The following is a 25,834-nucleotide window of genomic DNA, read 5'->3' as shown; positions in this document are numbered from 1 at the left end:
GCAGCGCCAGACCAGCGCCAGACCACTGTCAAACAACCGATAAAAGATAAGGGTGAGCCGCCCCATAATTGTGAAAACGCTCCCGACTTCGCGCCTTCAATTCGACATGCTGACATGATAACCTTAGGTACAGTGCTAAAAGAGGCACTGGGCACCCCAAACCCAGAGATAAGAGGGGCACACCTGTAGCTGCCCTGGATCTCGGTCGCTGCATCCGCCGAGACGCCGGCCAACTAACTCCCTGCGACTTGTGAGGTCACTTGCTGCATGAAGGTAGGTATCTCAAGTTGTTGATAATGCATCGATCAATAACGACTTCCTGTATGCCGGAAAAGTAGATTTGGAGCCGTACTTGACATATATATTGACTGTACGTTGTGTTCATGGGTGACTGCATTTACATATGTTTGTATGTTGGTATAGTGGGCAGATCACTGAAAATTAAAGTCTTGGGGTGCTAGGTACCCAAAAACACCAATTCGAGATGCAAGCTGATTGTTGCTGAACCGCCTCAGTGACCACCTATCCTCGACGTTCCCAAACCCTCCCATTCCACCATGACCGGCAAGTCTTCCATGCGAAGCGCGACAAGAAAAGAGTGAAGCAATGGATGACTATCCCGCCGGGAGTCTCGACCATAATGCCCCGTTGCTGGTTGTATCGGGGCTGGGCACTGGTGCAACGAAACCCTTGCTCGCTGACCCAGACTTGAAGGAGCGAGGCACCCTGATACGATCAGAGTTACCTTTAATAGACGGTCGCGAGGCCAAGGCGATATTGCATTGCATTCAGGAGGCGGATGCGACCAGCTGGCCATGGAACCCGACCGAGACCACCAAGAAGTACAGGTTCAAGATCAAGACGATCGGCAGGGTATGTCATATATGAAGCCTTCCACCCAGCCTCAGAGCTCGGAAACCTAACTAGGTATTAGGAATTCCTTCTCCCGCCGCGACGCGCACGTCTACCGGAAGACTACGAGGCCCCTCTATCGCCCCCTGTCTTGCATTCGCCCTTCTCTCCGCTCAGCCCAGGCTCGACGTTGTACCCGGACGGTCTTATAGATGCTAGGTGGCTAGCGAAGCACCAGGAGTTTATCCCAAGCATATGCTTGTCCTTCTACAGTCTGACATCGGATCCTTCGTTGGCCACTCTCAACGATAATCAGTTGAAGACCGACATCAACGCTGTCAAGCATGCCCTTAGCCAGTCAGGCCACAAGACCCGCCTGGCTGTGGTCATCCTCAGCGACCAGGCGCCAGGCGCCATGGAGCCCTTCCAGGAAAGACTCGAGAACATTAGACGAAGTACTGGCTTGGACCCGAAAACATCTCTGTTCGTGCTTCCTACGAAACGATCCGAGGCTGAGCTGGAAGTGGCTGCAGACAGTGTCCTGAGTTCTGTCTTTATGCAAGCAACCGAATATTACCGCGATCTTAGTCGTCGTACGAGGAAGAAGAGGGGACGAGGCGTTGCACCCCAGCCCACCATACCTCCCACCAGTGGCACTTCACACACTTTATCGCTCCAAGGCTGGAACGTCCGATATGATTTCAAAGCAGCCGTGTTTGCTGAGTTTCGTCAGGATATGGAAGCCGCTCTTCGCTCATATGAGCAAGCTTACGAGTCCCTCTTTGGAACCGACGTGCTTGAAACCGTGCCTAGCTGGAGTCCGAGGTTCAATGACGGTCGCTTACTGGCCGATGTTATTGCTGTTCGCATCTTGCGGTGTCTCTTTTGGACCGGACAAAGCACTGCTGGAGTCCGGAGATGGCAAGCCCATCGGTATAAGTTGTCGGATTTCTTAGACCAAAGGGGTCGCGGTACGCAAAACTATGGCTGGCAAGCCTGGGAATCGCGATGGGCAGAAGTCATGGCCCAACTGGTTGAGAAGGCCAAGTTTCCAGAACTCGAACCATCCAGCCTTAATCTTTTCCGGCCTCCTGAGAAGGCTCTATCCGCCGAGAGACTCCAGCCTTGGGAGATGTTACACCATCCAGGATATTGGTACCGTATTTCCGCTCGGCATACACTTGACCGCCGGAAATTGGCATACTCTATCCTGAAGATGCCCGGAAGCCACCAGACCCGTCCGCTGCGTCAAGAATGTCGGTGAACACTTACACCTCTTATGATACATACATGTGCCCAGAACCATATGAAGAATATCCCCTCGAGGGGCAGGGGACAGTTCACGCCCAGAAAGTACTAACTCACCTCTATCTCGCTATTGGAGAATTTCAAAAAAGAAAGCAAAAGCGTCTCGCTGTAGAAGTTGCACTCGAAAGTTCAGTAGAACTAGAGCGTATTGGAGCCTGGAAACAATTGCTGGAATTCCTCACACCACTGTGGCGGACCATTTCCTTTCGGTCAGAGAGCTGGTGGAACCTCACCGAGGCGCTCAGCTGGATATTACGGAATGCGGCCGCTCGTGCCGGCCAAGCGGATTTGGTACTCGCTATTGATTGGGAACTAATGAATTCACGTATGTCTCCTCCTTCGTCTTCTTGCATACGAAGTTGAGTTGCTAACGGCATCTTCAGGATACAACCGGCGGCCCCAATGGCAATATGATATAAACAAATCACTTGAAGGTGTGGAAGTCGAGGAAGCTCCAGAACTCTCATTAAACGATGATGCTATCACCTCGTTTCTCGAATCTTCATTTGTCTTCAAGCACGGCGAAGGGAGAGCTGGCCAAACATGCCCAGCCCAGCTTGCTATCACCTCCAAAGCATTTTCTGGTAGCACACCGGTTGTCCTTGATGAGATCCGTGTCGAATTCGAAGGCAGCCTGCGAGCGCTGCATCTGGAACATGAATCATCAAGTCCAAAACAGACGAGTTCGGAGCCTAGAGGAATGGTTGTGACTTCCCCCCCCTTGACGGAAACGAAGCTGGATGTTGCTACCTTGCCCGGTGACGATGTGGAAGAAGATTCATCATCCCCCTCATATCATGGTGCTCCAGGGTCATGATGATCTCACCATAGCACCAGGTCAGACACGAGTGTTTGAGGTAGACGTACCTCTACGCGAAGCTGGAGAGGGGAAAGCTACGTCTGTGCGTGTCACGTTGGCCCCTGAAGCGTTCACGCTCAACTATACTATGAAACTTCGGGAGGACAATTCAACCGGTGTGTGGTATGTTGCGCCTGCGAAGCGGCGAGTCACAAGGCCGAATCCACTTAGCATCAAGGTCTTGCCGCGACCGCCCAAGATGGAAGTTAAATTTGTGAACGTTCTGAAGCAATATTACGCTGGTGAGCCCATCCACGTCGAAGTTCAACTTATCAACGAGGAAGATGTGGATGCCAACACCAAGCTCGATGTGCACCTCTATGGACAGGATGTACCGCACTTCAAGGCTCACGCTGAAGACGGGTCAGAAGACTTGAGCAGTGCGGGCGAAGGTGAAGAGGCTAAACTTGACGGTCCAGCCATCGGAACGATCGAGGCTTCCAAGTCCGCAAAAGCCACCGTGATCATCGATCCTATCAATCGGCCCACCGCTTACGATCTTACCATCAAGGCATGGTATACACTTGTCACTGATCCCGGCACCCATATTGTCCAGATTGTGGCTTTCCAACTGAACATAGTCAACCCGTTTGAAGCAAGTTATGACCTGGTGCCTCGACTGCACAGCGATCCATGGCCTAGCGTTTTTGACTATGAAGCTATCAAGGAGTTGGATGATAACGATGGCAGCTTCAGCCGCCCCCGTGGTCTGGCACAAAAGTGGTGTCTTATCACGCGCTTCGGCTCCTTTGCAACAGAAGATCTTCGTGTCGTCGACCTTGACCTACAAGTGAAAGGCACTCAAGGAGATGTCGTATGTTCCGCGTCTAAAAACCAAACTCTACCGGAGGATGGCATTTTGATGGCACCGAAAATTATGGATGAAGCACGCTTCGACCTCGTAGCCCAGAAGCTGAGCTTAGATGACCGTAACCCGTCAACGGCAGACCTGGAGTTCATGGTCCGATGGCGGCGCACATCGGCCGACCCGGCCTCGACGCCAAACGCCACCACCTTCCTCCTCGACCCCTTTTACGTCACCGTGGCCGAGCCACGAGTCTTAGCCTCGGTATATTACTCGGTGGCCTCGTCCCCCTCGTCGTCCAAATCCACCACGCCCTCCACGCCGTCCCTCTCGTCGACGTCCCCGCAGATCATCATCCTCGATATCACGATTGAGAACCCATCGTCGCACTTCCTCACCTTCGGCCTCACCATGGAACCGTCGGACGAGTTCGCCTTCAGCGGTGCCAAGACGACTTCGCTCAACGTGCTCCCAGTGGCGCGCCGCACCGTGACGTACCGGCTGCTGCCGGTCGTCGAGGGCGGTAGTTGGATCAAGCCACAGATTGTGGTTCGCGATAAGTACTTCCAGAAGGTCCTCAAAATCATCCCGACAGAAGGCATGAAACGGCAGGGCGACAGTATAATGATCTGGGTCCCGGGACAGGATGCAGACGATGAAAAGGGTGAGGAGACTAGTGAAGAATAGAAGGGAGATGGATTATCGTGTGAAAGGCGCCAACCATGATCGAGCAAGCACACTGTCTATCACGTTCTATGTAATATGGGCACCTCGGTGGGAGTTGGAGAGTAGGTGTTCTGCGCCACATAGATAGTTGACATGATACGTTAATGAGATCCAGTTTGATGCATGGGGACTCCTGGGACTCCTGGCTACTAAACTCCATACATGCTTACAAGTTGCGCAGGTTTGCGCGGCGCAATCATGAGTTAGGTGGCATGCTCTCTCCTATCGAAGTACTGTTTTTCTTAACGGCGAGACTTCACACTTATTACGGCTTGATGCGTCACCGACAACTACTCGCAGGCCTTCCATACGGACAACTGCAGTGTATTCTAAGGGTTTCAGTGTTTAAGTAGGGTTAGTGGAATATTCGAGCCTTTTAATACCAGGTCTGGGATCAGTTATGGAGTGGATATTCACTCACAACTCTACCCCTTCTCAAAGTCCCTCAGATGCAGTTTGGGAGGAATGCCATAGTTACTAAGAGCAGTGGTATTCTCTAGAACGGGAGTAGTCAGACCGACGCCAGATTCAGCCTCGAGATGTTAGTATGCGACCTAAAAGTTCTTACGTACAGAAATTGGCGTCGGAAATAATAGGGCAGCATGCACTGAGGCCAGAATAGATAGGCTCTCAAGGTACTCGTTCTGCTGGACTTGGGCTATGAAGGGCCCTGCAGAAGGGGTGCGGATGTTATCTTGACCAATATGGAATTCTTCAGGTCCTTCGGTAGGAAACGGCAGTCCAAGGCGGTAACACCATTAATAGCCATCGCGGCCGATGCCGGACAGCAGCAGGAGGCAAAGAGCAACGATTCCCTTCTTTCGCAGCAACCACCGAATCGGCAGTCCAATGGCAGCGACCCTGGCATAACGGGCCCGACTTTCCGCCAAGTATGCTGGGAGTCCAATGGCTCGAGCGGCCCAGCCTCTCCCTCCGAAGCCGCCAGGGGCGGAGAACGCTCTCCTTTCGACAATCGGCGAGAGGGGCTTTTTGCGGTCAACAACAAGCTCCTTGCCAAAAACCAAGAAAGCACCAACAGTAACAACAACTTACGTGTGACCCGAAGCCCGGGCCTCGAAATCCAACCCAAGGTCTACTACGGACCCCTAGGGGGCCATGATTCCGGCCAGCCGTCGCCCCTATCTCTGGCCACCCCGGAAAAGCAAGATGCCGCGACATTCTCGAGCGGCGAAGTAGAAGACCGAGAGCCACGGAGCCGGCAAATCCTCGCCGAGAGCCTCGCTACGTGGACGCATGCGCCCAAGCCTTCGCTGGGCCGCCGGGGGGCCATCTACGTCAGCCCGAACCGGCAAAGACACGAGAAATCGCCATCGACATCCGTCGACGCGGCAAATGGGCGCCATAGCTTCGACGACGACGAGGACGGACTAGAGAGAGAACTTGACTTGGGATTCTCCCAAGTCCGTATTTCTCGGGGACAACATGAAGCGCTGGGAAGCGTTGTTGGCTCGGGAGGCGGCGGCGCTGCGTGGAAGTATTACTACTACGGAAGAAGAAGAGCCTCCCGAGGCAGCGGCCACCCCATTAGCGGAGCAGCAAAAACGGCGAGACGAAGCAGAAGAAGAGGAAGAAAACGACAGAGAACCGGAACCGTCGGGTATAGGGAACAGGGCGAATGAAGAAGCCGTCGAGGCCGTGAGGAGGCTGGGCCGGGGCGAGTTCCAGGCCATGTTTAGCGACTTCGAGCGCGCTCACATGAGGAGCGCGACCCAGCAAATCCAGCGGCAGCGAACTAGGTCGCCCAATGCGGGGGAGGAATCAGACCCGTCCGAAGAGTCCGGATCTTTGAGGCACAGGTCACGATCGATATGAACAAGACAGTGACAGTGATGTACTCTCTTTATAGGGCTGCAACTTTCCTATTGGGTATTAAGACAGCTGATCCCAAGAGACATCTATTTCTATAGGAAACCCCAACCTACAAAACCGGCCACCTAACATCCTACTCAAATTTGCTGTATGGTATATTATCCCATCAAAACGCTGGCTCTCAATAATCACCGTGCGAGTCTCGCTCCTAGAGACCACGCATATTCACCCATCCGTACCCATCGTCAAAACTCGTGGCTTCTTCATCCCCAGAACCCTCCTCCGTTACTCGACGGCGTACCAACGGACGCGGAGGAAACCGAGGCCGCCGCGAGCTCGTCGGCCTCAGCGGCCTCGCGCCCACGCTTGTTCGCTCGCCGGCCCGCGCGGCTGTTGCTGCTGTTTTTGTTTTGGTGGTTGGTCTCTGCTGCGGTCTCGGCCTGCTCACGCGCCTCGATGAGCATCCTTTCCCAGCACTCGTTGCACATTCCGTCGTTCCACTCGACGACGTGCTTGTCCTCGTCGCCGCCGGGGCCTAGGCACCCCTTGAACAGGCGCCGGCACGGGTCGCAGCGCAGGAACCCCCAGCAGTCGCAGCCGTTCCAGCGCTGGTAGAGCTCCTTGCACATGGGGCTAGTTCGTGGTAGGAAGAGGTAGAAGTGGTGGTGGTGGTGGTTGTAAAAGTGAGCGTCTAGGCCGGGGTCGTTCGACTTTGTGTCGCTTCAGTGAATGATGATGGCCGATATGCACATACACATGTGTATATACAAATGCTAAATGTCTGCTGGAGCAGTGTGGGATGTATATGTATGTATATACTGTATGGTGGCCGTATATAGTCGATAGCCGCCCACAACGGCAGGGTGCGAGTTGTTCAGACGACAAGTTATACGTTTTCTCAAGCAATGTAGTCGTTCTCCGTTCCAATGCGCCCTTCCTCTCACAGGATCTCTTCTTCGGCCTTGCTTCAGCGAAGAGGACCTGGAACAAGTCTTCCCTGGCTGTCTAGTAACAGCGCTGATCACCCACAAAGCAATTCAATGCTTCCTTATAGCTTTGGCATTGGAATGAAGATCCGCTTCACTTGCTTCCACGATGCGGAAGCGTTTCCTTGGAGCTGATTGCTGGCTGATAAAGGATGCTGCCCTCTCTCTGTCTCTGTCTCTCTCTCTGTCTCTCGGTCCCCCAGACAGCGACAACTGTGCGGAAAGATAGTAATATATATCAGAGCGCGCAGTACCCACTTACACGCGGGCAGATATCTGGCCAAGGTCGGGAATCGGCCGATGACCCATCAAGGACCGAAAGAGAGAAAAAATTGATAGACCGCCAGGCCTGCCAGCCCTGCATATATCATGCAAGAGGACGTGCGACCCCAGGAAAGAATCACCGGAACAATACGAGGGAACCGACCCAGCGATATAATTTGGTTTCCCTTGGTGCCATTGGACGGTCATATGTTTCTCTCCCCTTCAACAAACCTGCTCTGCTGCTTGCCCTGGGCCAGTCGGGGAGGTTGTCGGCCCACCTTGGCTTGGCTTTCTTTTTTCCTTCTGTTGAGGTCCTAGGAATTCTACCGAACGAGGGAACCAAAGTCCAAAGGACCCTGATAAAGCAGGGGTTTCGGTCGCACTTGTACGGCTGCGTCACGTCATCTTGCTTTCGCGCTCCTCCTTAGCTCGGGGGATCGAGATCTTCAGGGTCCCCTCCAGTCTTCCTCCCTGACCGACCCCGGCCAAATGCTGATCCGAGCCACCTCCGAGTCACACAAGCCGTTCCGTTCAGCCTCAATAGGGAAGATGAAGGCATAATCGTGTTGAAATTTTATTTAATGACAAAAACGCAGTAATGCGCATAGGCAAGTATAAAAATCGTGTAGAGACGACTGCCTGGGTTGCGATGTTAGATTTGATGCCGTAGAAACCCCTTTCCTTGGTTCCCGCCAGCCACTATATAAGAAACCTTCATACCCTGATTGGCAAGCTGGCAGGGGCCACTTTGACAGGACGCTAAAGTCGGTAGTGCTCGGTCGGTGTGTTCCTAGTTGTTTTGCTTTGTGTGGGAACCTCGACCTGCCTGCCGGCTTCAAGGCTTTCAGATCGCACCTCCAATTGTTCAAGGCAGAAGCTCGACAGGCTACTTACTGACACGTAGATACCGGCTTCTAGAACTGCCAATCAATCAATGTGGTTGGAAGATGGACTTCTCTAGACTGATAAGGAAGCAGGTACAATAGCAACGAGAAGGGATGTGGGTTCAAGGTGACCTCGTCACGACCTCCGAAGACGACGGAGTGGCGAATACGGCGCCGTCGTCGTCGGTCGAAAGAGATCGGTGGCCACAACAACCATCATCATGTTTCTGTTAAGCCTACGAAGGCACCCGCCTTCGACGGAAAGAAGATACGTATTGATTGTTAGATGTTCGCACCTTTCCTGCCGCTTGGTTAACAACCACTCCATGCCAGCCTTGTTATTGTTCGGTATTTGGAGATCAAAAGCACGCCGCTGATCTTTTCCTCTGCCTTTAGACATGCTGCGAGCCTTAGTTCGAAGGTTAGAGTCCTGGAGACCCTTGTAGCGTCAGCCTTGGGGGGTTCTGCTCAGACACTGGAGCGACCGGTCTGCGCAAGGAGCCTCGTAAGATAAATTGTGTGGAGGGGCCTATGGAATGTCCGCTGTGCCATGTTGAACAGACTCTCCCTTGGTGGCCGGGAAATACAGGCCATATAATTCTCCCGATTGGGACTGTCAGTTCTGTGTTGACCAAGTCACCGTAGCTAGAAGAAAGATATTGTCCATTCACAGACTAGGTTCCCGCGGAGGAGAGCGACATGCAGGAAACCAGCGTAACCTAAACCATTCGTAAAGGTAATAGGAAGGCTTGAAGGCGGATATCCTTTGATCAGGGTATATGACATACTCCCACCGGTGTGTTGAATTCCCAAGAGGCGGTGACTGTCCCAGGGCAGGTTGCGTTTTCACTGCCACCAATACGGGCCCCCCAGGTCAAATAGCACAAGTCCCACGACGGTGCCACGTAGTGTAGGCGCAGAAGGCTTTACACCCCTATATCGCACTGTTAATACTAGAGTGAGCCAGGCAATTGCATGCGTGATGTTGGAGCTCTTCGGGAGAGGGGAGAGCATTCGGGCCCGAATTGATCCTTCTGGAGCTACAGAACACCATGCTGAGTCACACAAGGTATGCCAGACCAATGCTTGCTTAGTGACAACGATTCTGTGCTCCAACATACCGTTACTAACAGTACAACGTAGCCTACTTCGCCATTGGTTTCGCTGCATCTATACGGAGGCCACTCCTGCTGTCGTGGCAGGCGTCAGCTGAAGAGCAGCTACTGCTTGCTGCTGCACGACCAGGGTGGCGACGCTGGGCACCAGGATATCCTGACATTGACTAATGTGGAACATCTTTATAATCTCCCATTGGACGGCACTGCATGAAAAGAGGTAAGAAATCTTGGGGTACAGGCCTGGATGGTGGGCTGGTGGTTTGTGTGGGAGGTGTGGGAACATATGGGCATTTAGATATATATCATCAGCAGAAAGGGGGTGGTGTGTCAGGATTTCCCATCAATCATGTTATCAACTCCGGTCCAGGCCTGCTACTGTGCCTTCTCCTGATTCACGAGTATTCTAGCCAGGAGCTTTTGCTGCGGGGAACACAAGCTGCCGCAAATGGGGTATGAACGTCCGCTCGAGATGGTCAATCCTGCAAGTCACCCATTACGTCAATGTTGGGATGAGTTCCAGGTCATCGGCAGAATCGAAAGGCACCACCGCCGCGGTCTGGAAGGAGCAGTTTGATACCGAAATATTCCCGCCAGGAGTGACGGCGCTCCGCTCGAGGGAGAATGACGCCAGGAGTTGTGTACGGATATAGACACAATGAGCATGCACCGTGCTTATTGGCCTGGCTGTTCATGGCGTCGCTTCAATAACCATCGTATCGGGTAGTAAGACAGCCGAAAATGGTAGCTCGTAGCGTCGCTTGCAGGGGAATGCAAACGCATGTCAGCAAAGATCCAACAGAGGTGCGTCATTTGCAACCCTTGGTCAATATGAATTGGTACCTATTTGGAGAATATGACCACAGCATTCCAAGTAAAACAGCAAACGAAGGAGGTTGTGTATGCGTATGCGTACGCAGTATACATGGTATAATGAGTGAGCGTTGGCTTCTCCGCAAGGGAAAGAAGTACGTTGAGACGTTGTTTGCAGCCTTCAAGCCATGTGAGAATGATCGCTGGCCTTCTTCTCCTGATATGGAGGTTCTGGCTGTATGAATTCCGCTCTCGTTAGTTGGTTGGTTGGTCAGCTGTGGTCAGCAAATTCGCTCGTGGTCAGCAAACTCCTTGCAGCATGCTTTGCTGCCGGGTTTGGAAAGCCGATGATTGATTCTAGAATAACAAATACTCCGTAGTCGCCCAATTTCCTTCCGAAGAAGCAGGGGCTGAGCAAGGGAGATCCCGTCTGCCATCCAAACTTGCCCATATGTCGGACAAGAACTCGAGGCCGCGTGGGGGTCATGGGCTTTGGTCAGCCGAGAACATCGACGCTGGTCTCACCCCTTCACATCATAAGGATGTACTTGTCTTATTGGTATGTTCCGAAATGGTCCGACCGACACCGGCTTGGGGGTCATTACCTGTATATCTTTGGGCGGAATACGCAGGTCCCAGTTGGGGCAACAGACACTTATTACAAACCGGCTTCACCGCCTCAAAGCGACGTGATATAGTGTGGCCTTCCACGGAAATCCGCCTTCGAGAATACTTGGACAATGTCAATGCAGGCGAAGATGCGATGGGGCTGGTCGTGGCAGACTCTGATTATCCATTGCGCCTGGTAGGTCCAGGAAGATTGAATGCCTGAACGACAAAGAATACTGCATAGTTCGGGGCAAAGTAGAGGAGTGGGTGGTGCCAGATCGTCGGAAACAGGCCTGTGCGGCCCAGGTTGTAATACCTAGTAAACTAAATGTCCCAATAGATCGGGTTAAGTTAGGCCTATTTGGGAGTTTCGGGGGGAGTAGGTAAGCAGTATCCTGCCTACTTAGCTAGGGGCACTGCCCAATATGGGTGCTGCTTAGGGAGTAAGCACATATATAGTAGTACATGTTCATTATGGCGGACATCACTCCGCTGAACTACTATTGCTCTTCGAGATGCCTGTGCGGGTGGAACCGTGCAAGTAACAAGCATCGGTTGAAAATGCTTTGCAGTCACGCGATCATACAGTGCATCTATATTGGTTTTCATATGCCAGTAGATGCCGCATATACTGGTTTTGATAGGCTGTGAGTCGAAGGGGAGGCTATATGTCAGCTGACACAGTCTCCAATGGGGGTAACCAGAGTCCAGCTCGGTCGGTATCCATGTCCCACCCCTTGATACGTCCTACTTGCTGACCAAGACGTCCGTGGATGAGTGAACAGTGACGATTGGGTGTTTGGAGTTGTCGCCGATATGACGTGGCAGCAAATCGCCGAATTAGAATTACCTTTCGTCTATACCGAACCCAACCTCAAATGAGTGGTTTCGTTATGTGCCTCCATACAGGACACTGGTTAGGAAGTAGTCAAGGCAGAGACGTCAGGACGTCGTTGTCGTTGTACCAGGTATACCAAGGCTAACAACACCACCCCGCTTGCCCCGCGACACCCCCGTATTTCTGAGACTGCGGGGGATTTGCAGAAGGAAGATCTGGGAGAATGGGATGGGAAGGAACGGAGCCTCCTCCCTTATGCGGTGTAGTTTCTGGCGGTTATGGAGAATGGTGGGCATACGTGGTAAGATTGATAGGGGCTGTTGATGCTGGGCGCATCATTCGCACACCCTCAGACTTGTGAGAAGTCGACAAGAGGGCACAGCCTCGCCTGATGGGATGCAAAATGATCGGCAGTGGCATCCCCAACTCGACCAAGATGAGGGATGATGCTGATCGGATTGCCTTGCTTCTTCTTCGGAGGAGACTGCCGTGTCTGGCAAGTTGGGGTGGCGGCGTGCAGATGCGACCACGATACGCAACGTCTCAGAATACCAGAATCCTACTACGTCAGAGCAACGCAAGAAGTGCATCGTCAATCGTCCGAGGCATTATCATAATCCGACGAGTCGAAGCTGAAGTGCGCCGCTTCTGGTCAGCAAGAAGCTGGATGCAGCTGCACACGGACATCGGAAGTTGGTTGGATGATTCGAAGGCCTACAGATTTATCTCATTGGAGCACACTCGCCAAAATTGACGTTGATCTTCGGTCTCAGTGCAGGGCTTATGTTTATGCTTATGTTAGAGGATTTGCATCCGTTCATGATTTGCTTTAGGTGGGAAACGTGGAGGCCACGAGTTTCTGGCTTGATACATACATACATACATAGTAGAGGAAAGAGAGATCAAGTCGACATCGGTCAGTCGATGCATTCACCGCTTCTTTTTTTTTTTTGATCACGTTCACTTATCGCTAGTATCACATCCTCGGAAAATCCATTTTAGCTGTATGATTTTCTCAGCACAAACATTTGGTCCCTGTGGCCGTATCCAAGCGACTCACTCAAACCGTCGACGTCACCCAGGCCCGGACTGGTAACAGTCCAGATATATTCCGTCAACTCCGAAGTGAGTATCAAGTAAAAGAGGGAAAATTGAACACATGAGCACCCGCTTGAAGCTTGATAGGTACACTTGGCCTCTCTCCTGCCCGTGCATGCATATACTGCACGCCGCGACGGCCTCTTTTCTCATCTTCTCCAACCCTGTCCTCTTGGTTAGAGGAGGCGACCAGTGGCTCCTTCCTCCAATGTATTCCGACACAGCCCGTCGAATGGTCGTTAATAAAGGCAAGTGGCGTTCAATGGTTTGGGCTGCTACGCATCACGCTGTGTGTACCTAAAAATGAGTGGTTGAAGGAACGCTGGCTCGGTAACTTCATGTATTTCCCTTCCCTCCCAAGTCTCGCATCCAGGTGGCCTATACGATGATTGATAGGCCTGGGCCTGGAATGATCTGTCAGAGTGCATTGCGTCCGTCCCGCTGGTGCGTAAGTAAAGTAGGGAGGGTGTGGTAAGCAGTCTTTTTGTTCTTTCCTTTTTCCCTTCTCTCACCCAACCCTGGTACATCTGACCCCAACTTTGAGGCTAACCCCCACTCAACATTCCAGCATCTCTTCGACGGCCTCCCACCACTTCTCCCCCCTTCTCCGGAATTGTGCAGCAATCAGCTGGCTTCCATGACTGTCAAATCCTCCCGGGTTCGAACGGGACGTCGAGAATCTCCTATATATTTACGTACACGTATGTACATGAGAGGCATGGCACCAGGAGGCTATTCAACCCCTGCATCCCGAGAGTACCCATGTCCACTGCTGAGAACATGTCCTTTGCTCAGCTATGCGGCAAGGATTACAATGCCAATGGCTCCAGGAGAACCGAGGACGGAATCTCCTGCGCGCGTATCCTGGGCATGGTCTATTCCCGGTGGCGTATACACATGTAAGCAAGATGGTGAGCCCATGCACAATACGATACATTCATCTCACTCTCCTCCCTTTGCCCGTCTTTACGTAATCGAGGTCACTTATTATATTCCTGCTTCCGTTTGGGTATATATACGCTTTGATCTTCTCTCTTTTCCTGCCCAGAAACCCACAAGATCTTATCATCTTTCCTGCTCGGATCATCATTCTTCTATAGCCAACCCCTGTCACCCCTTTATCGAATTTTTTGAAGTTCCAAGTCCCTGTCAGCCCTAAAAGCAAGTTATTTGTACGGTGTAGGATACCACAACTACAGCCAAACTTGTCACCATGGCACCTCATAATGATATGCCGTCCCCTGCTGGCAGCTACACGACGGGCTTTAACAAGCTAACGCTACGGCCGAGTGCTACATCGGCCCTCAAACTGGGTACATATACCCCCACCGAGTCCCAGTCATCACTGAGCAGTTCTTTTGAGAGCGCACTCGACGATGACATTCGCATGGAGCGACCGCTGCTTCCCGGCGTGTACGTGCCGACCATGTGCTTCTTTGAGCCGGCTACCGAAAACGTGGATACTGCCGCCATCTCAAGTCACGCCGTGCGACTGGCACATGCTGGTGTGACTGGACTGGCCACTCAGGGGTCCAATGGTGAAGCGGTACATCTGACGCACCGCGAGCGAAGTCTCGTCACTTCCACAACCCGAAAGGCCCTGGATGATGCCGGATTCTCGCACATGCCCATCATTGTCGGCTGTGGCGCACAGAGCACACGTGAAACTATTCAGTACTGTGCCGAGGCTTGGGAAGCAGGCGGTGACTATGCCTTGGTTTTGCCCCCGTCGTACTATGCTCCGCTCTTTGCCCCGTCGTCTGAGACAATCCTGGAGTACTTCACGACGGTGGCTGATGCATCGCCGATGCCGTTGATTATCTACAATTTCCCAGGCGGTGCCAGCGGCCTAGATCTCTCATCTGACATCATCCTGAAGCTGGCGCAACACCCCAAGATTGTCGGGGCCAAGTTCACATGTGGTAACACGGGCAAGTTAAACCGTGTAGCAGCGGCGACGCGAAAGATGGTCAAGAATTATGATCCCGAAGGCCCGAGTTCTTGGTTCTCGCAGGCTCAGCAGACTTCACGATGCAGTCGTTGGTGGCCGGCGGACACGGCATCCTAGCAGGCTTGGCCAATATCGCACCGAAAGCTTGTCTCAAGACTATTGACTTGTACAAGACAGGAGACTATGAGGAGGCCCAGAAGATGCAGGACATCGTTTCGCAAGGCGACTGGACAGCCATCCAAGGGGGCGTAGTTGGAGTCAAAGCGGGACTCGAGTCGTGGATGGGATATGGTGGCTATGCGCGTAGCCCGCTGCCTAAACCAACTGCCGAACAGACCGAGAAATGGAAGCAAGGTTTCAAGGATCTGGTGTTGCTGGAGAAATCAATCTCGTGATATCGGATCGTCTGTGTTTTGTGGTAGGAGACGAGCCACAGCCCACAACCTCGACAGACGAGATACCCCTATCTGAAGCTGGGTGGAATGTTTAATCTCCATATTCCCGTTTGAGAATCGGCAGATAAGCAGGTTTGTCGCATATTCCTCGGAGGAAATATGGGAAGTCAAGGAGTCAAATATTGCATGGCGTCCGGAGAAGGTATCGACTCGATTTGGCCTGTCCTCCCTTGCGGCAGGACAGTTGCTGTATGTATGACATGAGCTTGGTTTTACCGCCAGTAGCCTTTGGTGGCAATCCCCTAGGTCTCTTACACGCACGCAAACATGCTGAAATAAATTATTGTTTTATCTCTAACCTCCTACCTATTGGGGCTATCGACTACCCAGACATATCGGTAACGGTTTCGAAGCGCGTCCTTGTGAAGAAGAAGAACACATGACTATCCCGGACTGCCCTGTTTGGTTATCGGCCGTTTCGGCAAGGAAAATTTATAAAACATGAACGTTGGATCCGGGACCTTGACTTAAGTGAGTCACCTCTAACCACCGTTCAAAGTGCGTATCTCCCTTTGAGACACCATCATTGGTGGCTATCAGAGGAACGAAACGGCATTGCCAACCACGAGTACCCTGTGACAACTTGAACTTATTAGACCTCCGATGAGTGCAGACAAGGAGGTAGACCATGGCACCCAATGCTTTCCATGGCCCTATCATATAATACCTTACGCCCGTAGAGTTTTTCGCAAGCGGCGTGGCCATGCTCATCTCGGAGAGGTACTGTTGGCGATGATGACGAACGGTCGGAAGTCCTGAGACACACCTACCCTTAATCATCCTATGGCTATCCAAATCAACAACTTACGATACCACGCACGGCAGGCTGGGTAGCATCAACAAAGCAGCTCATCCATCCAGCATCCCGCACACTGCAGGCAAGAAAACCGCCCTTGCCTGATCGCAATGCTGTGCTTGTTCCCGTCGGTGCAGCCTTGTTTTCTTGATTTGGGGGCCAGTTGCGGAAGCGGTCAGAAGAGGAAGGTGAGGACCGCACCCGCGTCGTGATCTCATGGGGAGCACACTACTGCAACCTTGTATTTACACGACATGTGTCCCGACACGAGAGAGGTTGTCCATGTTGGTACGACGTCAAGCCTCGCTTGTCGGCGGCTGTGTAACGAGGAGGGAAAAGACCACGCAAGTAACCTTGTCGGTAAGGCCAAGCTCTCTCTCCTCGTTGCACAACAGCTTTTTTTTTGTTCCACGGCAGCTCCTTGGTGTTCTTTCCAGCAGGCTATTGCGATCCCTAAAGCTTGGAATCTTTGGATGTCAGTTTTCCTTTTTTGGGTGGGTGTGTTCGGAGATAGTTCCTGGCAGAGAAGCAGTCAGCACTAACCCGACGATATACATGGTGGATAGCAAGAGCAGGAGGATGAGCTAGGACTTCCGCCCCCTGGGTTTATCCTGGCGGCTCGGAAAGTAGGCACTTTACACCAATCACCATCTGATGATGACACAAGCAAGTCGTCGCGACAAATCTACAAATGCGGAAATTATGGTAATTACTCGGATTCCAATGCCTGCCAGCTTGTTCGATCACACACATGATCACCGCTCTTTGCAGGAATCGGATAGATCACAAAACCCATGTACAGTCGAAGCAACTACTCGGATATTTTTATTAACCCATGGTGTTACCGAAAATGATGGGATGCATAGCATGTTGGGAGGCCCTTGTCCATACCAATGTTGCTATTCACGCCTGCTCCTATAGCCGTGGCGGCTACTTGGCTTGATGTCCGATGGCACGGACTAAGGATGCAGTATTCAAGGCACCAACATATCACGAGGACCCTATATATTGTGTCTCGTTTCCCGCGGCACCAGTAGTTTTTGTACTTATACCGTCACCTGTCTCAGCCTGATCTGTACCGTTGAGGCTAATCAGGAGACTGTGTTCTGGCCAAGCAAAAGCCTCCCTAGAGCGGTGTAAACAACAGTGACCCGACGACATAAAGTTGACCTCAACCGGCTCCTACCAGCTTCAGAAGAATGCTCATCACCGACCACTCCTATTTCGCCATGGCTCTGGCAAGTTATGTCATTCCAGCTGTAGCCCAAGGGCAACCCGTCCCAGTCATTGGTCTTGCCACCGGTATCAACCCAATCACTGGGGAACGACCAGCTAGAAAGAATGTCAATGATCTACAAGCTGCAGGGGGCCCAGCATGGTAAGCATGAAGAGCTGCTGATACCAAGCCGCGGTCCTGGACGTACTGACGAGAAAACGAGGGACCTGTACATCTTGGGCCTCTCTGAGCTACAAAATAAGTCTGAAAGCGACCCTTTATCTTATTTTCAGATATCCGGTATGTTCTACTTCCCCAGGCCCAAGGTATAAGCTAGGGTTTGCGTTAAGAATGACCAGGTATCCACGGGAGACCTTTCATTCCCTGGAACGGTGTCGAGAATTTCACTGTCAGCGAGAATGACACGATGGGGTTTTGTCCACACGAGTAAGATTCAAGGAAGCGCCATTTCATTGAATTCGTGACTACCGTGAACTGACAGAGAAATATAGAATACTCTATTTACCGCATGGCACCGGCCCTTTACGGCTTTGTACGAGGTAAGTGAGTGATGCCCCTGGAAGTAGACAACACGGTTGGCTAAAAGGGCACGTCCAGCAAACACTTGGAGACCATGTACAAGTATTAGCATCGCAGTATGACGACAGTTCGTCGGCCTCCTACAAGGCGGCGGCCAAGAGCTTTCGAATACCGTACTGGGACTGGGCGGCCGACTACAGGTTACCAGCATCGGTCATCGATCAACGAATCACAGTAACTATACCCCGCGGAAGCCACTGACAGGAATAGGATACTGCTGACATGAGCATCCAAGGTCAATGGTCCTCGCGGAGAAATGGATATACCAAACCCGCTATATAGCTACAGATGGCAGCAATTTCCCTTGAATACTGATCCCAAATACTTCCCAATTTGGACTATGAAAAAAGCTGCTGGTTCTGGAACGAGACCAAGCGGGAGCCAGACGAGAACGGAAGAAACCAGTACGATGTCATCAATAACGCCCTTGCCAGCGCTGCCCTCCAAGACCAAGTGGTAGGTTTCCAATACTCCAGGCTTTGCCTTCGTCCTCGGCCCATCGATTCATGCCTAGACCCCAGCTAATGAGAAGAAGTATCGCGTCTTTACTTCAGCGAAAGATTACGAGACCATGGCTTCTACGCAGGATAAGGGTGCTTCCTTTGAGGGGCCCCATGACAACGTTCACATGGACATTGGCGCCATAATGTACCAAACGGATTACTCGGCTTTTGATCCCATCTTGTAAGACATCCTGCTTCTTTTATTGCCCTCCCCATCTAGCAATTAGTCTACCACCACCACTCCTTCCCCCGTACCTCGAGGAGAACCTGGTTTGACGTTCTGCCCGTATACTACCAGCTGGCTGCACCACGCCAACGTCGACCGCCTCTTCGCCCTATGGCAGGCCGTTTACTACAACAACACGTACCAGACGCAGTCGCGTACAATGGACGGGGGGTTGTACGCGACACCGCCCGGCAATGTGACGGGTGACAGCCCGCTGAAGCCCTTCTACCGAGGGGACGACCCGACCAGCTTCCACACGGGCAAGACGGCGGCCGCCATCACGACCTTCGGCTACACGTACCCGAGATCGACGACTGGTCGCTCACGCGCGAGGAGACGCGCAAGCAGGTCATCACACAGGTCAACCAGCTCTACAGCAACGGCACCAACGGGTTAGTCTCAGCGCAGCAGCGTGGTGGTGGTGCCAGTGCTGCTCATCGTCGTGCGCGCCGCGGCCAACAGGCCACGAAGAAGAAGGAGTACTATGCGCAGATATCCGTCGAGCGCTCCGAGCTGCAGCTGCCGTGCACCCTCTCCGTCATGCTGGGCGATGACAAGGCAGGCCAGATGTCGCTGCTGTCCATGCCCACGTCGGGGATCACGCATGCCGAGGTGCCGCTTACGAGAGCCGTGGGCCGCGCCCTAGCGTCGGATACGGCTGCTAAGAATAACAACGTCTTGGCCAGTGATGCCGCATTTGTCGCGGCGAGGCTGGGCCAGCTGTTCCGCATGGAGATACGTAAGGTACGTGCGTGTGCTGCCAGTTCCCGTTGTTTGCTTGTTTTTCCTCTCAGTTTCCGCAGGCCACACAGCACGTATATGCAGTCGACCGCGTCCACAAGAACGCCCCGGTGAACTTTTTTCCCTTTTCTCGCCACGTGGCGAGATGCATGCGGACGGAAACGAATGCGAGCAGAGATGCTGTGTTACGACCTACCCACGGGCCGTGTCCGTCTGTCTTCGTGTGTACCTCGTGGAACTTGGATATCAGAGCTAACCACGTTGTTGCTTGTTTGCTTTGAACACACAGGCCGATGGTACCGTGATCCCTATCGAGTCGGTTCCAAGCCTCTCAGTCCAGGTTGAGGGCGAAGATGTCGTCGTGGCGTCTCACATCGAAGAATTCCCGAAGTACGGAGCGGTCACAAGGTTGCCTGGGGTCGGACTCGGGAAGTTGGCCCGAAGGGATGCCGCCACCCGTCTGTGATAAGCCGTTTTGTGCATGGGTTCATGGGCGGCCTTGGCCTGTGCTATGGAGCCATGTAGAGGACCTTCTTTTGCCGCCGGGGGTTTCCTGTTTCTGTTTCGAGCATTTTCCTTTCTGTCACGTTTATGTTCTGTCTCTCTCTTTACCCGCTCCTTCAAAGCCTTGAAGTGTGTTATCCGACGGAGGTAATGAGTAACGAGCTCTGGCCGCTCTACGAGCGAGTCAATATTGGAGGGGCAAATTGAATTCAGGTTACGGTGAATGGCATGTTGTCGGTGTCTGTCCATAGTAGTTCTTGCTGTGTGCGATTCGTTGCCCTGGAGCCCATGAGGGCCCTCGACTGAGAGACATTTCATTTTTACATCTTATTACTGCGCGACAAAAATCCCCGAATAGGTAGTACGTTTAAACACCCAAAAGTCATGGTGTCGGCCAGAATTATTAGCCTTTGTGCAGAACAGGGTACTATATCCTCTTGTTCATCTTCTGCGTGAGGCTTATACGATTTCCGTATCGTTTTCCTGAACAGTTTATACCAGAATAATAATGATGATGATAGTATAGATCTCTCAGTTCGTTATTTATATTCTCATCTCTCATGAAAGCACCAGGTATGTACAAGTAATCATTAACCACGCTGGACGAAAACCCACGTCGCCTCCCATCACCCCCGGTCCCTTCGGACAGCAGTTGATGATACTAGTCGCTCACTTTGCGTCACTCTTCCGTGGTAGTGAGCCCGCTTCACTCTTCCGCGGAGAGCCCACTTCACTCTCATCCGCCAGCTCTGCAGTGGGGACAGGATCTCCCTCCAGCTCGAAGATGGCCCCCGGCTCTCTCTTCCCCCTGTTGTGATCGCAGTAGCTGGGACCTCAAACCGTGCCCCTTCACCGTCCAACTCGCCCGGCGTCCTCTCGAGGGCCCGGCCGCCTAATTCTGAAGTCTTGGTGGGCGAGGTTGGGTCGTCCGTGGAAGTCGACCTCCTGTTCGCCCCGGCCCCGGCTGCCGCTGCCGTTACTGCCGCCGCTTCATCTGTGCTGCCTTTCCTCTCGGCCTCGTCCATCTTCTCGCTCTGCTTCTGCCGCTGCCGCCTCCGCTTCGTGCTATACACCAGCGCCGCCGCCACGGCGATGACGGCCAGCCCCCCGACCCCGGCGCCGATGCCCACACCGGCCTTGCCGCCCGTGGACAGGGCCTCGCGCGCGGCGCCGCTGAGCGGTTGGTGGCCGCCGCGGTCGGCGCCCGCGCTGGGCGTGAACGTCACGAAGGCCGTCGAGACGACGGTGGACAGCGTGACGGTGGCGGAGCCGGCCAGGGTGTGGGCGAAGTCCGTGCCGCAGCACGTCGTGTTCCCGTTCCCGCAGCAGTACACGTTCTGCTCGTTGGGGCAGTAGTTCAGGATGGCGGCGCCGCTGGAGGATCCGCCGGCCTATATATATCAAAGATAGTGAGTTAGAATCAAGTACCAAAACTTTCACCCGCGTCCTTGACTTCGTTTCGTGGGCAAATGTGTCCTTCTCATCTATAGGAGGAGGCGCTGGTCATGAGACTTACGGATGAATTTGTACATATATCCACGCATGCACTGCTCTTCCACGACTGGTCGGTGCAGTAGCCGCGCCGCGTCTTGCCGTCGGATTGTCCGATGCACAAGCCGCCCTCGGTGCAGGTATCGCGGCTGCCACCGCTGCGGGGGTCGCCGCTGTTCCCGTTGGTGTTGGTGCTGTTGGTCGGGCAGCACATGGAGGCGCCGCCAGAGAAGTTACAGGGCATGTACGAGCCGTCGGAGGCCGCGGTGCCGTCGGGGGCGTAGCATGTTGTCGAGAACTGCTGGCCGAACACTGAGGGGGACGACACGGATGGGTATGAGGACGAAGAAGGAGGCAAGTAGTAAGGGGAGCGGTAAGGATATACCAAATAGTGGACGAGACATGATGACTACCTACTTGGATTAGGACGTCGTCGATCTCCAATGTCCGTGTAGAAATCGTCACCGGCCACTACCACAGCTAGCAACAAGATGGGAGAGCCGGAAGTGGAAGGGAAAGATCTGGGAAAACAAGAGACAACTCAAGACAGAGGTTAGGCCCAAGCTCGGAAAGGAGGCGACGAAAACGATGGCGCGACTCACGTAAGTCAGAAGCCTATTGCTTGGGGAAGTCCATGGAAAACAGGCTCAGCTCCTGAGCGAAACTTCAGTGGTCATGATCGATGAGCACGGTTCCAAAAGAGCCAAGACATAAATGGGAGCCATCAGAACAAGCCAAGCGTTTGGATATATGATACATAGGTATATCCATATGCAGCACTCAACGTACGGGTGAGTAGAGTGTCGTGTCCCGTCCCAACATGAAATTCGAGCCCCCCCATATCGGCAACTATTGCAGCTTTCTTATCGTCGATGCTTCTCGACGAAGGAAATAAGGGTGGCCGGTATGTCGGCAGCTTTTTACTTTGGCATCCGGACCTAAACCGGAACCTAATGCTTGTCTTAGACCTAGCGACAGGCTTGGCTTTAGATCCCTTGCTGCTAATATTGGCCCGCCCTGAGTGAGGTTAATGGCTGGTTTCCACGGTGATATACGTAGCTGTCTTGTAATGTTTGGCGACGGCGATGTGGGTTGGGTAGGGGTTAGCATATCGTGAAATGTGCCTTTCTCTCCTTCTAGCTTGGATCAGTGTGCTGGGCATTCTGTATACACGTTAGGTTCCCAACTACCGAAGCTCAAGGGATCGAGGGCACTGAGGAAACCGTATGATCCAACCGAGAACGTGTAGTAGTGCAAATTCTAAAGATATCTGAGTTGGCCTGGAGTCCTGGATGACATCATGCGGCTGACAGGGCAAGCTTCGCCCTTTTACAATACTCAACGTTTCTGGAGTAGCAGGACGCAGTTACCGAAGGTAACATGGCTAGCCATTTCACCGACCAACTCACATCATTGGGAAGCCTCAGGTAAACAACAAAATAATGAAGTGGGTTTATTGCTGTCTCAGATACACCCATCACTCAGCTACCGGACGCATAACTCCCAAGTAGAAGTCGCGAGCCTTCCTCCCCGCGTAAAGAGGCCCATCCCACCTTGCGTGATTGGTAGTCGTAGGTACACCAAGCATCCTTAAGCACCGCCGTCGCGCTTGGCATACTCTTCCTCCATGCGCTCCTCGTACTCGCGGTCCGCTTGCGATTCCGTCTCCGTCTTCTCGCGCGTGGTGCCTGCGCCCGTGTTGACGCCTGCGCCCGTCGCCTGGGTTTGCTCTGGCTGCTGACGGGACTCGGCGCGAGCGGCGTTGTTCAAAGCGGCCTCGCGGGGTCCCATGGCCGAGGGTTCATTTTGGTCGATGGAGGACATGATTTGTGTAGTTGAGTGAGAAAGTTGAGGATGCAATATCAATTTGTTAGGAGATAATATGTTGATAGTCTGCGGAGAAGTAAGAAGATAATGTGGCTGGTGACAAGATAAGTCTTATGTAGTCGGTAGTGCGTCGCAAACTTGACGAAGCTTTTGCCACCATGCGAATTGCTCGTTAAGCCGGCCTCACCCGAGAGGCAGCCAATCATGGACAAATCACGGCGGTTTTGGTCTTTTCCTTTCTAGAAAAACAAGCAGGCCTCAAATGTGGACTCAACAAATCGTATGTGTTATTATTGTATTATTGAAATCTGCATCTACGATAAAGTTATCGTCCGGCTCGCTCATTGGCTTGCCGGGTTTCTGGGATGGGTGATTAGGTATGCATCGGAAAGGCGGTTTGGACGTGACAAAATACACATGACGAAGAAATCATAATGAAAGTCCGTCGCTGACTGTCATGTGAACTATACTTCGATATAACTAAAATCACGACTACATTTCTATTCTTTGTTTTCGTCGTTCCCGTCGTACCATCTTGCTTTGTTATCTTTTCAACTTTCCTCTCAAGGGGAAGAGTATTTATACCCATACTTGTCCTTGCACTCCTGCAGGTACTTGCGCTCCTCGTCGAACTTCTGGCGCGCCTCGGGGTCCTTGGCGAGCTTCTCGAGCAGCGGCCCGTTGTTGAAGGCGGCCTCGTTGGGCACGGCGAAGCCGCACTTCACCGCCGGCCGCGCGAGGCAGCGGTCGAGCCATGCCTTGACGTGCGGGAACATCTCGACGTCGACGCCGGAGAAGACGCACATGGCGGCCCAGCCGAGCATGCTGATGTCGGCGATGGAGAACTTGCCACGACCGGCGCCCACGACGAAGTCGCGGTCGCTGAGGCGTCGGTCGAGGACGCCGTACAGCCGCTCGCTCTCGCCGACGTAGCGCTGGGCGCCGTAGGGGTTGGGCTCCTTGGCGAACTTGAACATGTGGTTGGCCTGGCCCTGCATGGGGCCGAGCCCGCCGTGCTGCCAGGCCATCCACTGCTCGCAGACCGAGTAGTCGTCGCTGTCGGCGGGGAAGCTCAGCCGGTGTTCCGGGTCGTAGCGGCGCGCGAGGTAGGACAGGATGGCGAGGCCCTCGAAGACGGCGAAGCCGCCCCGGTCGTGGTCCACGATGGCGGGGATCCGACCGTTGGGGCAGATGGCCGTGAACCACGGCTCCTTCTGCGTGTTCTTCATGATATTGACCGACTGCCACGTGTACTCGAGGCCGTAGGCCTCCTTGAGCTCCTCGAGCAGGATGGACGCCTTGTAGCCATTAGGCGTGCCTGTTCCACCGTTAGTAAATGCTTATACATATGTGCAAAAACCACACATATGAGGTAACTTCCCCGCTTTCACAGGTACCACCAAATGAGGGGCAGCCAGGGCAAGGAGCAAGCGCCAGGAGCTCAAGCACGATTGGGACAAGACGAAGTTCAGGGAGAGCATACCAAACGTCAACAACTCAATGCCTTTCTTGGCAATGAGACCGGTGGGTTCGCTGTCAGCCATGATCTCGTTGGCTTCTTCCGTCGGCTGGTTTGTTGTAGTACTGTTGGAGTATGCCGCCCTCTGCGAATGGCGTTTCGAGATAGGATCCGGGGATATCTTGTCATACCACTTGGCTGGCCTCTTTACACAACTTGCGGCTCCGAAGTTACGACGGCAAGGTAGAGCTAGGGAGAGGAAGGGCGCGTGGTGCGTATACACGAAAAGAGGTTGAGTTGACTATGCTGAAAGATCGAGCTCGCAAAAGACTACGTACGGGAACGCCGGCCATGATTTTATACTGTACTGTACGCTTTTCTAGAGCATCATTCTACATGCATACGCACACTCTATCTGTCGAGATGCAGTAAACTGGATGCAACCAAAAAACCGATTGGTAATCAACGCTCTGTCGTCAGTGACTACCCAGGGCCCCACGGATATGGTGGAAGCACACGTCAAGGATTTCTAAGCAATAGAAGTCTACACGTTACCCCCTCAAAGCTCAGTAAACAACGGGTATATTTTACAATCCAGACCGGGTATTACTTACTTATATAAGATACGTGCTCAATAAGGGCCGTTGTGAATTAAAAGACTTTCTAGACTTTCAGGTGGTAACGTGTATACAATAATGTATGACATACCCGGGTGGAGTATAAGCAACCAGGTTGATAGCTCTCCACAGCAAGCTTAAGCAAGCTTGAAGCTCGACGACGTGTCCCGCTTCACTTGGCACCCACTTATACTTAGTATTTCTAAGCATGCATGTGTCATTCACGAGACGTCGTTTTCTTCTTCTTCGTAAGTATACACTTCAATTCATGTCAAGCCGAAAAGATGCCATCATCATACAGGGGCAACAAAGCCGTATCGTATCGTCAAGTTCCTAGAGCCCGAATTTTTCAATGTCCCAACAAACCCCCAGTGCCCATACACAATCTCAAAAGGAAAGGAAAAGATAGAACAATCAAAAAGTCATTTTGGGTATTAACTGTGTCAATCTTGTCGTAGCAG

General features: G+C 52.8%; 8 protein-coding genes across 8 annotated transcripts; 4 read left to right on the top strand and 4 right to left on the bottom strand.

Annotated features, from left to right (window-relative positions):
* Window positions 1-606: 606 nt before the first annotated feature.
* PG994_006340 (trafficking protein particle complex subunit 12) lies at window positions 607-4,511 on the top strand (the record flags this gene model as incomplete). Its single annotated transcript, XM_066857749.1, has 5 exons — window positions 607-873; window positions 935-2,090; window positions 2,153-2,485; window positions 2,544-2,866; window positions 2,970-4,511. The coding sequence occupies 5 exons, from the start codon at window positions 607-609 to the stop codon at window positions 4,509-4,511; spliced, it is 3,621 nt and encodes a 1,206-aa protein (XP_066717018.1).
* A 743-nt stretch (window positions 4,512-5,254) lies between these two features.
* Window positions 5,255-6,383, top strand: PG994_006339 (uncharacterized protein; the record flags this gene model as incomplete). The annotated part of the gene is made up of 2 exons (XM_066857748.1): window positions 5,255-5,971; window positions 6,027-6,383. 2 exons carry the CDS (start codon window positions 5,255-5,257, stop codon window positions 6,381-6,383), a joined length of 1,074 nt encoding a protein of 357 aa, XP_066717017.1.
* A 260-nt stretch (window positions 6,384-6,643) lies between these two features.
* Window positions 6,644-7,009, bottom strand: PG994_006338 (uncharacterized protein; the record flags this gene model as incomplete). The annotated part of the gene is made up of 1 exon (XM_066857747.1): window positions 6,644-7,009. The coding sequence occupies one exon, from the start codon at window positions 7,007-7,009 to the stop codon at window positions 6,644-6,646; it is 366 nt and encodes a 121-aa protein (XP_066717016.1).
* Window positions 7,010-14,200: 7,191 nt separating this feature from the next.
* PG994_006337 (uncharacterized protein) lies at window positions 14,201-15,333 on the top strand (the record flags this gene model as incomplete). The annotated part of the gene is given in 2 exon segments (XM_066857746.1): window positions 14,201-14,984; window positions 15,002-15,333. The coding sequence occupies 2 exon segments, from the start codon at window positions 14,201-14,203 to the stop codon at window positions 15,331-15,333; spliced, it is 1,116 nt and encodes a 371-aa protein (XP_066717015.1).
* Window positions 15,334-17,388: 2,055 nt separating this feature from the next.
* PG994_006336 (uncharacterized protein) lies at window positions 17,389-19,941 on the top strand (the record flags this gene model as incomplete). Its single annotated transcript, XM_066857745.1, is given in 9 exon segments — window positions 17,389-17,567; window positions 17,596-17,705; window positions 17,765-17,852; window positions 18,074-18,179; window positions 18,375-18,461; window positions 18,520-18,689; window positions 18,807-19,094; window positions 19,112-19,478; window positions 19,765-19,941. The coding sequence occupies 9 exon segments, from the start codon at window positions 17,389-17,391 to the stop codon at window positions 19,939-19,941; spliced, it is 1,572 nt and encodes a 523-aa protein (XP_066717014.1).
* Window positions 19,942-20,605: 664 nt separating this feature from the next.
* On the bottom strand, window positions 20,606-22,311 carry PG994_006335 (uncharacterized protein; the record flags this gene model as incomplete). Its single annotated transcript, XM_066857744.1, has 3 exons — window positions 20,606-21,370; window positions 21,496-21,782; window positions 22,260-22,311. The coding sequence occupies 3 exons, from the start codon at window positions 22,309-22,311 to the stop codon at window positions 20,606-20,608; spliced, it is 1,104 nt and encodes a 367-aa protein (XP_066717013.1).
* A 749-nt stretch (window positions 22,312-23,060) lies between these two features.
* PG994_006334 (uncharacterized protein) lies at window positions 23,061-23,294 on the bottom strand (the record flags this gene model as incomplete). Its single annotated transcript, XM_066857743.1, has 1 exon — window positions 23,061-23,294. One exon carries the CDS (start codon window positions 23,292-23,294, stop codon window positions 23,061-23,063), a length of 234 nt encoding a protein of 77 aa, XP_066717012.1.
* Window positions 23,295-23,860: 566 nt separating this feature from the next.
* Window positions 23,861-25,109, bottom strand: PG994_006333 (uncharacterized protein; the record flags this gene model as incomplete). Its single annotated transcript, XM_066857742.1, has 3 exons — window positions 23,861-24,615; window positions 24,781-24,901; window positions 25,095-25,109. The coding sequence occupies 3 exons, from the start codon at window positions 25,107-25,109 to the stop codon at window positions 23,861-23,863; spliced, it is 891 nt and encodes a 296-aa protein (XP_066717011.1).
* Window positions 25,110-25,834: the final 725 nt, after the last annotated feature.

The sequence above is a fragment of the Apiospora phragmitis genome (genome assembly GCF_038363925.1).
Source record: "Apiospora phragmitis strain CBS 135458 chromosome Unknown utg000006l:1.0-5683423.0:1.0-5690449.0, whole genome shotgun sequence".
NCBI lineage: Eukaryota > Fungi > Ascomycota > Sordariomycetes > Amphisphaeriales > Apiosporaceae > Apiospora > Apiospora phragmitis.
This window is presented reverse-complemented; position numbering and strand designations above follow the sequence as displayed.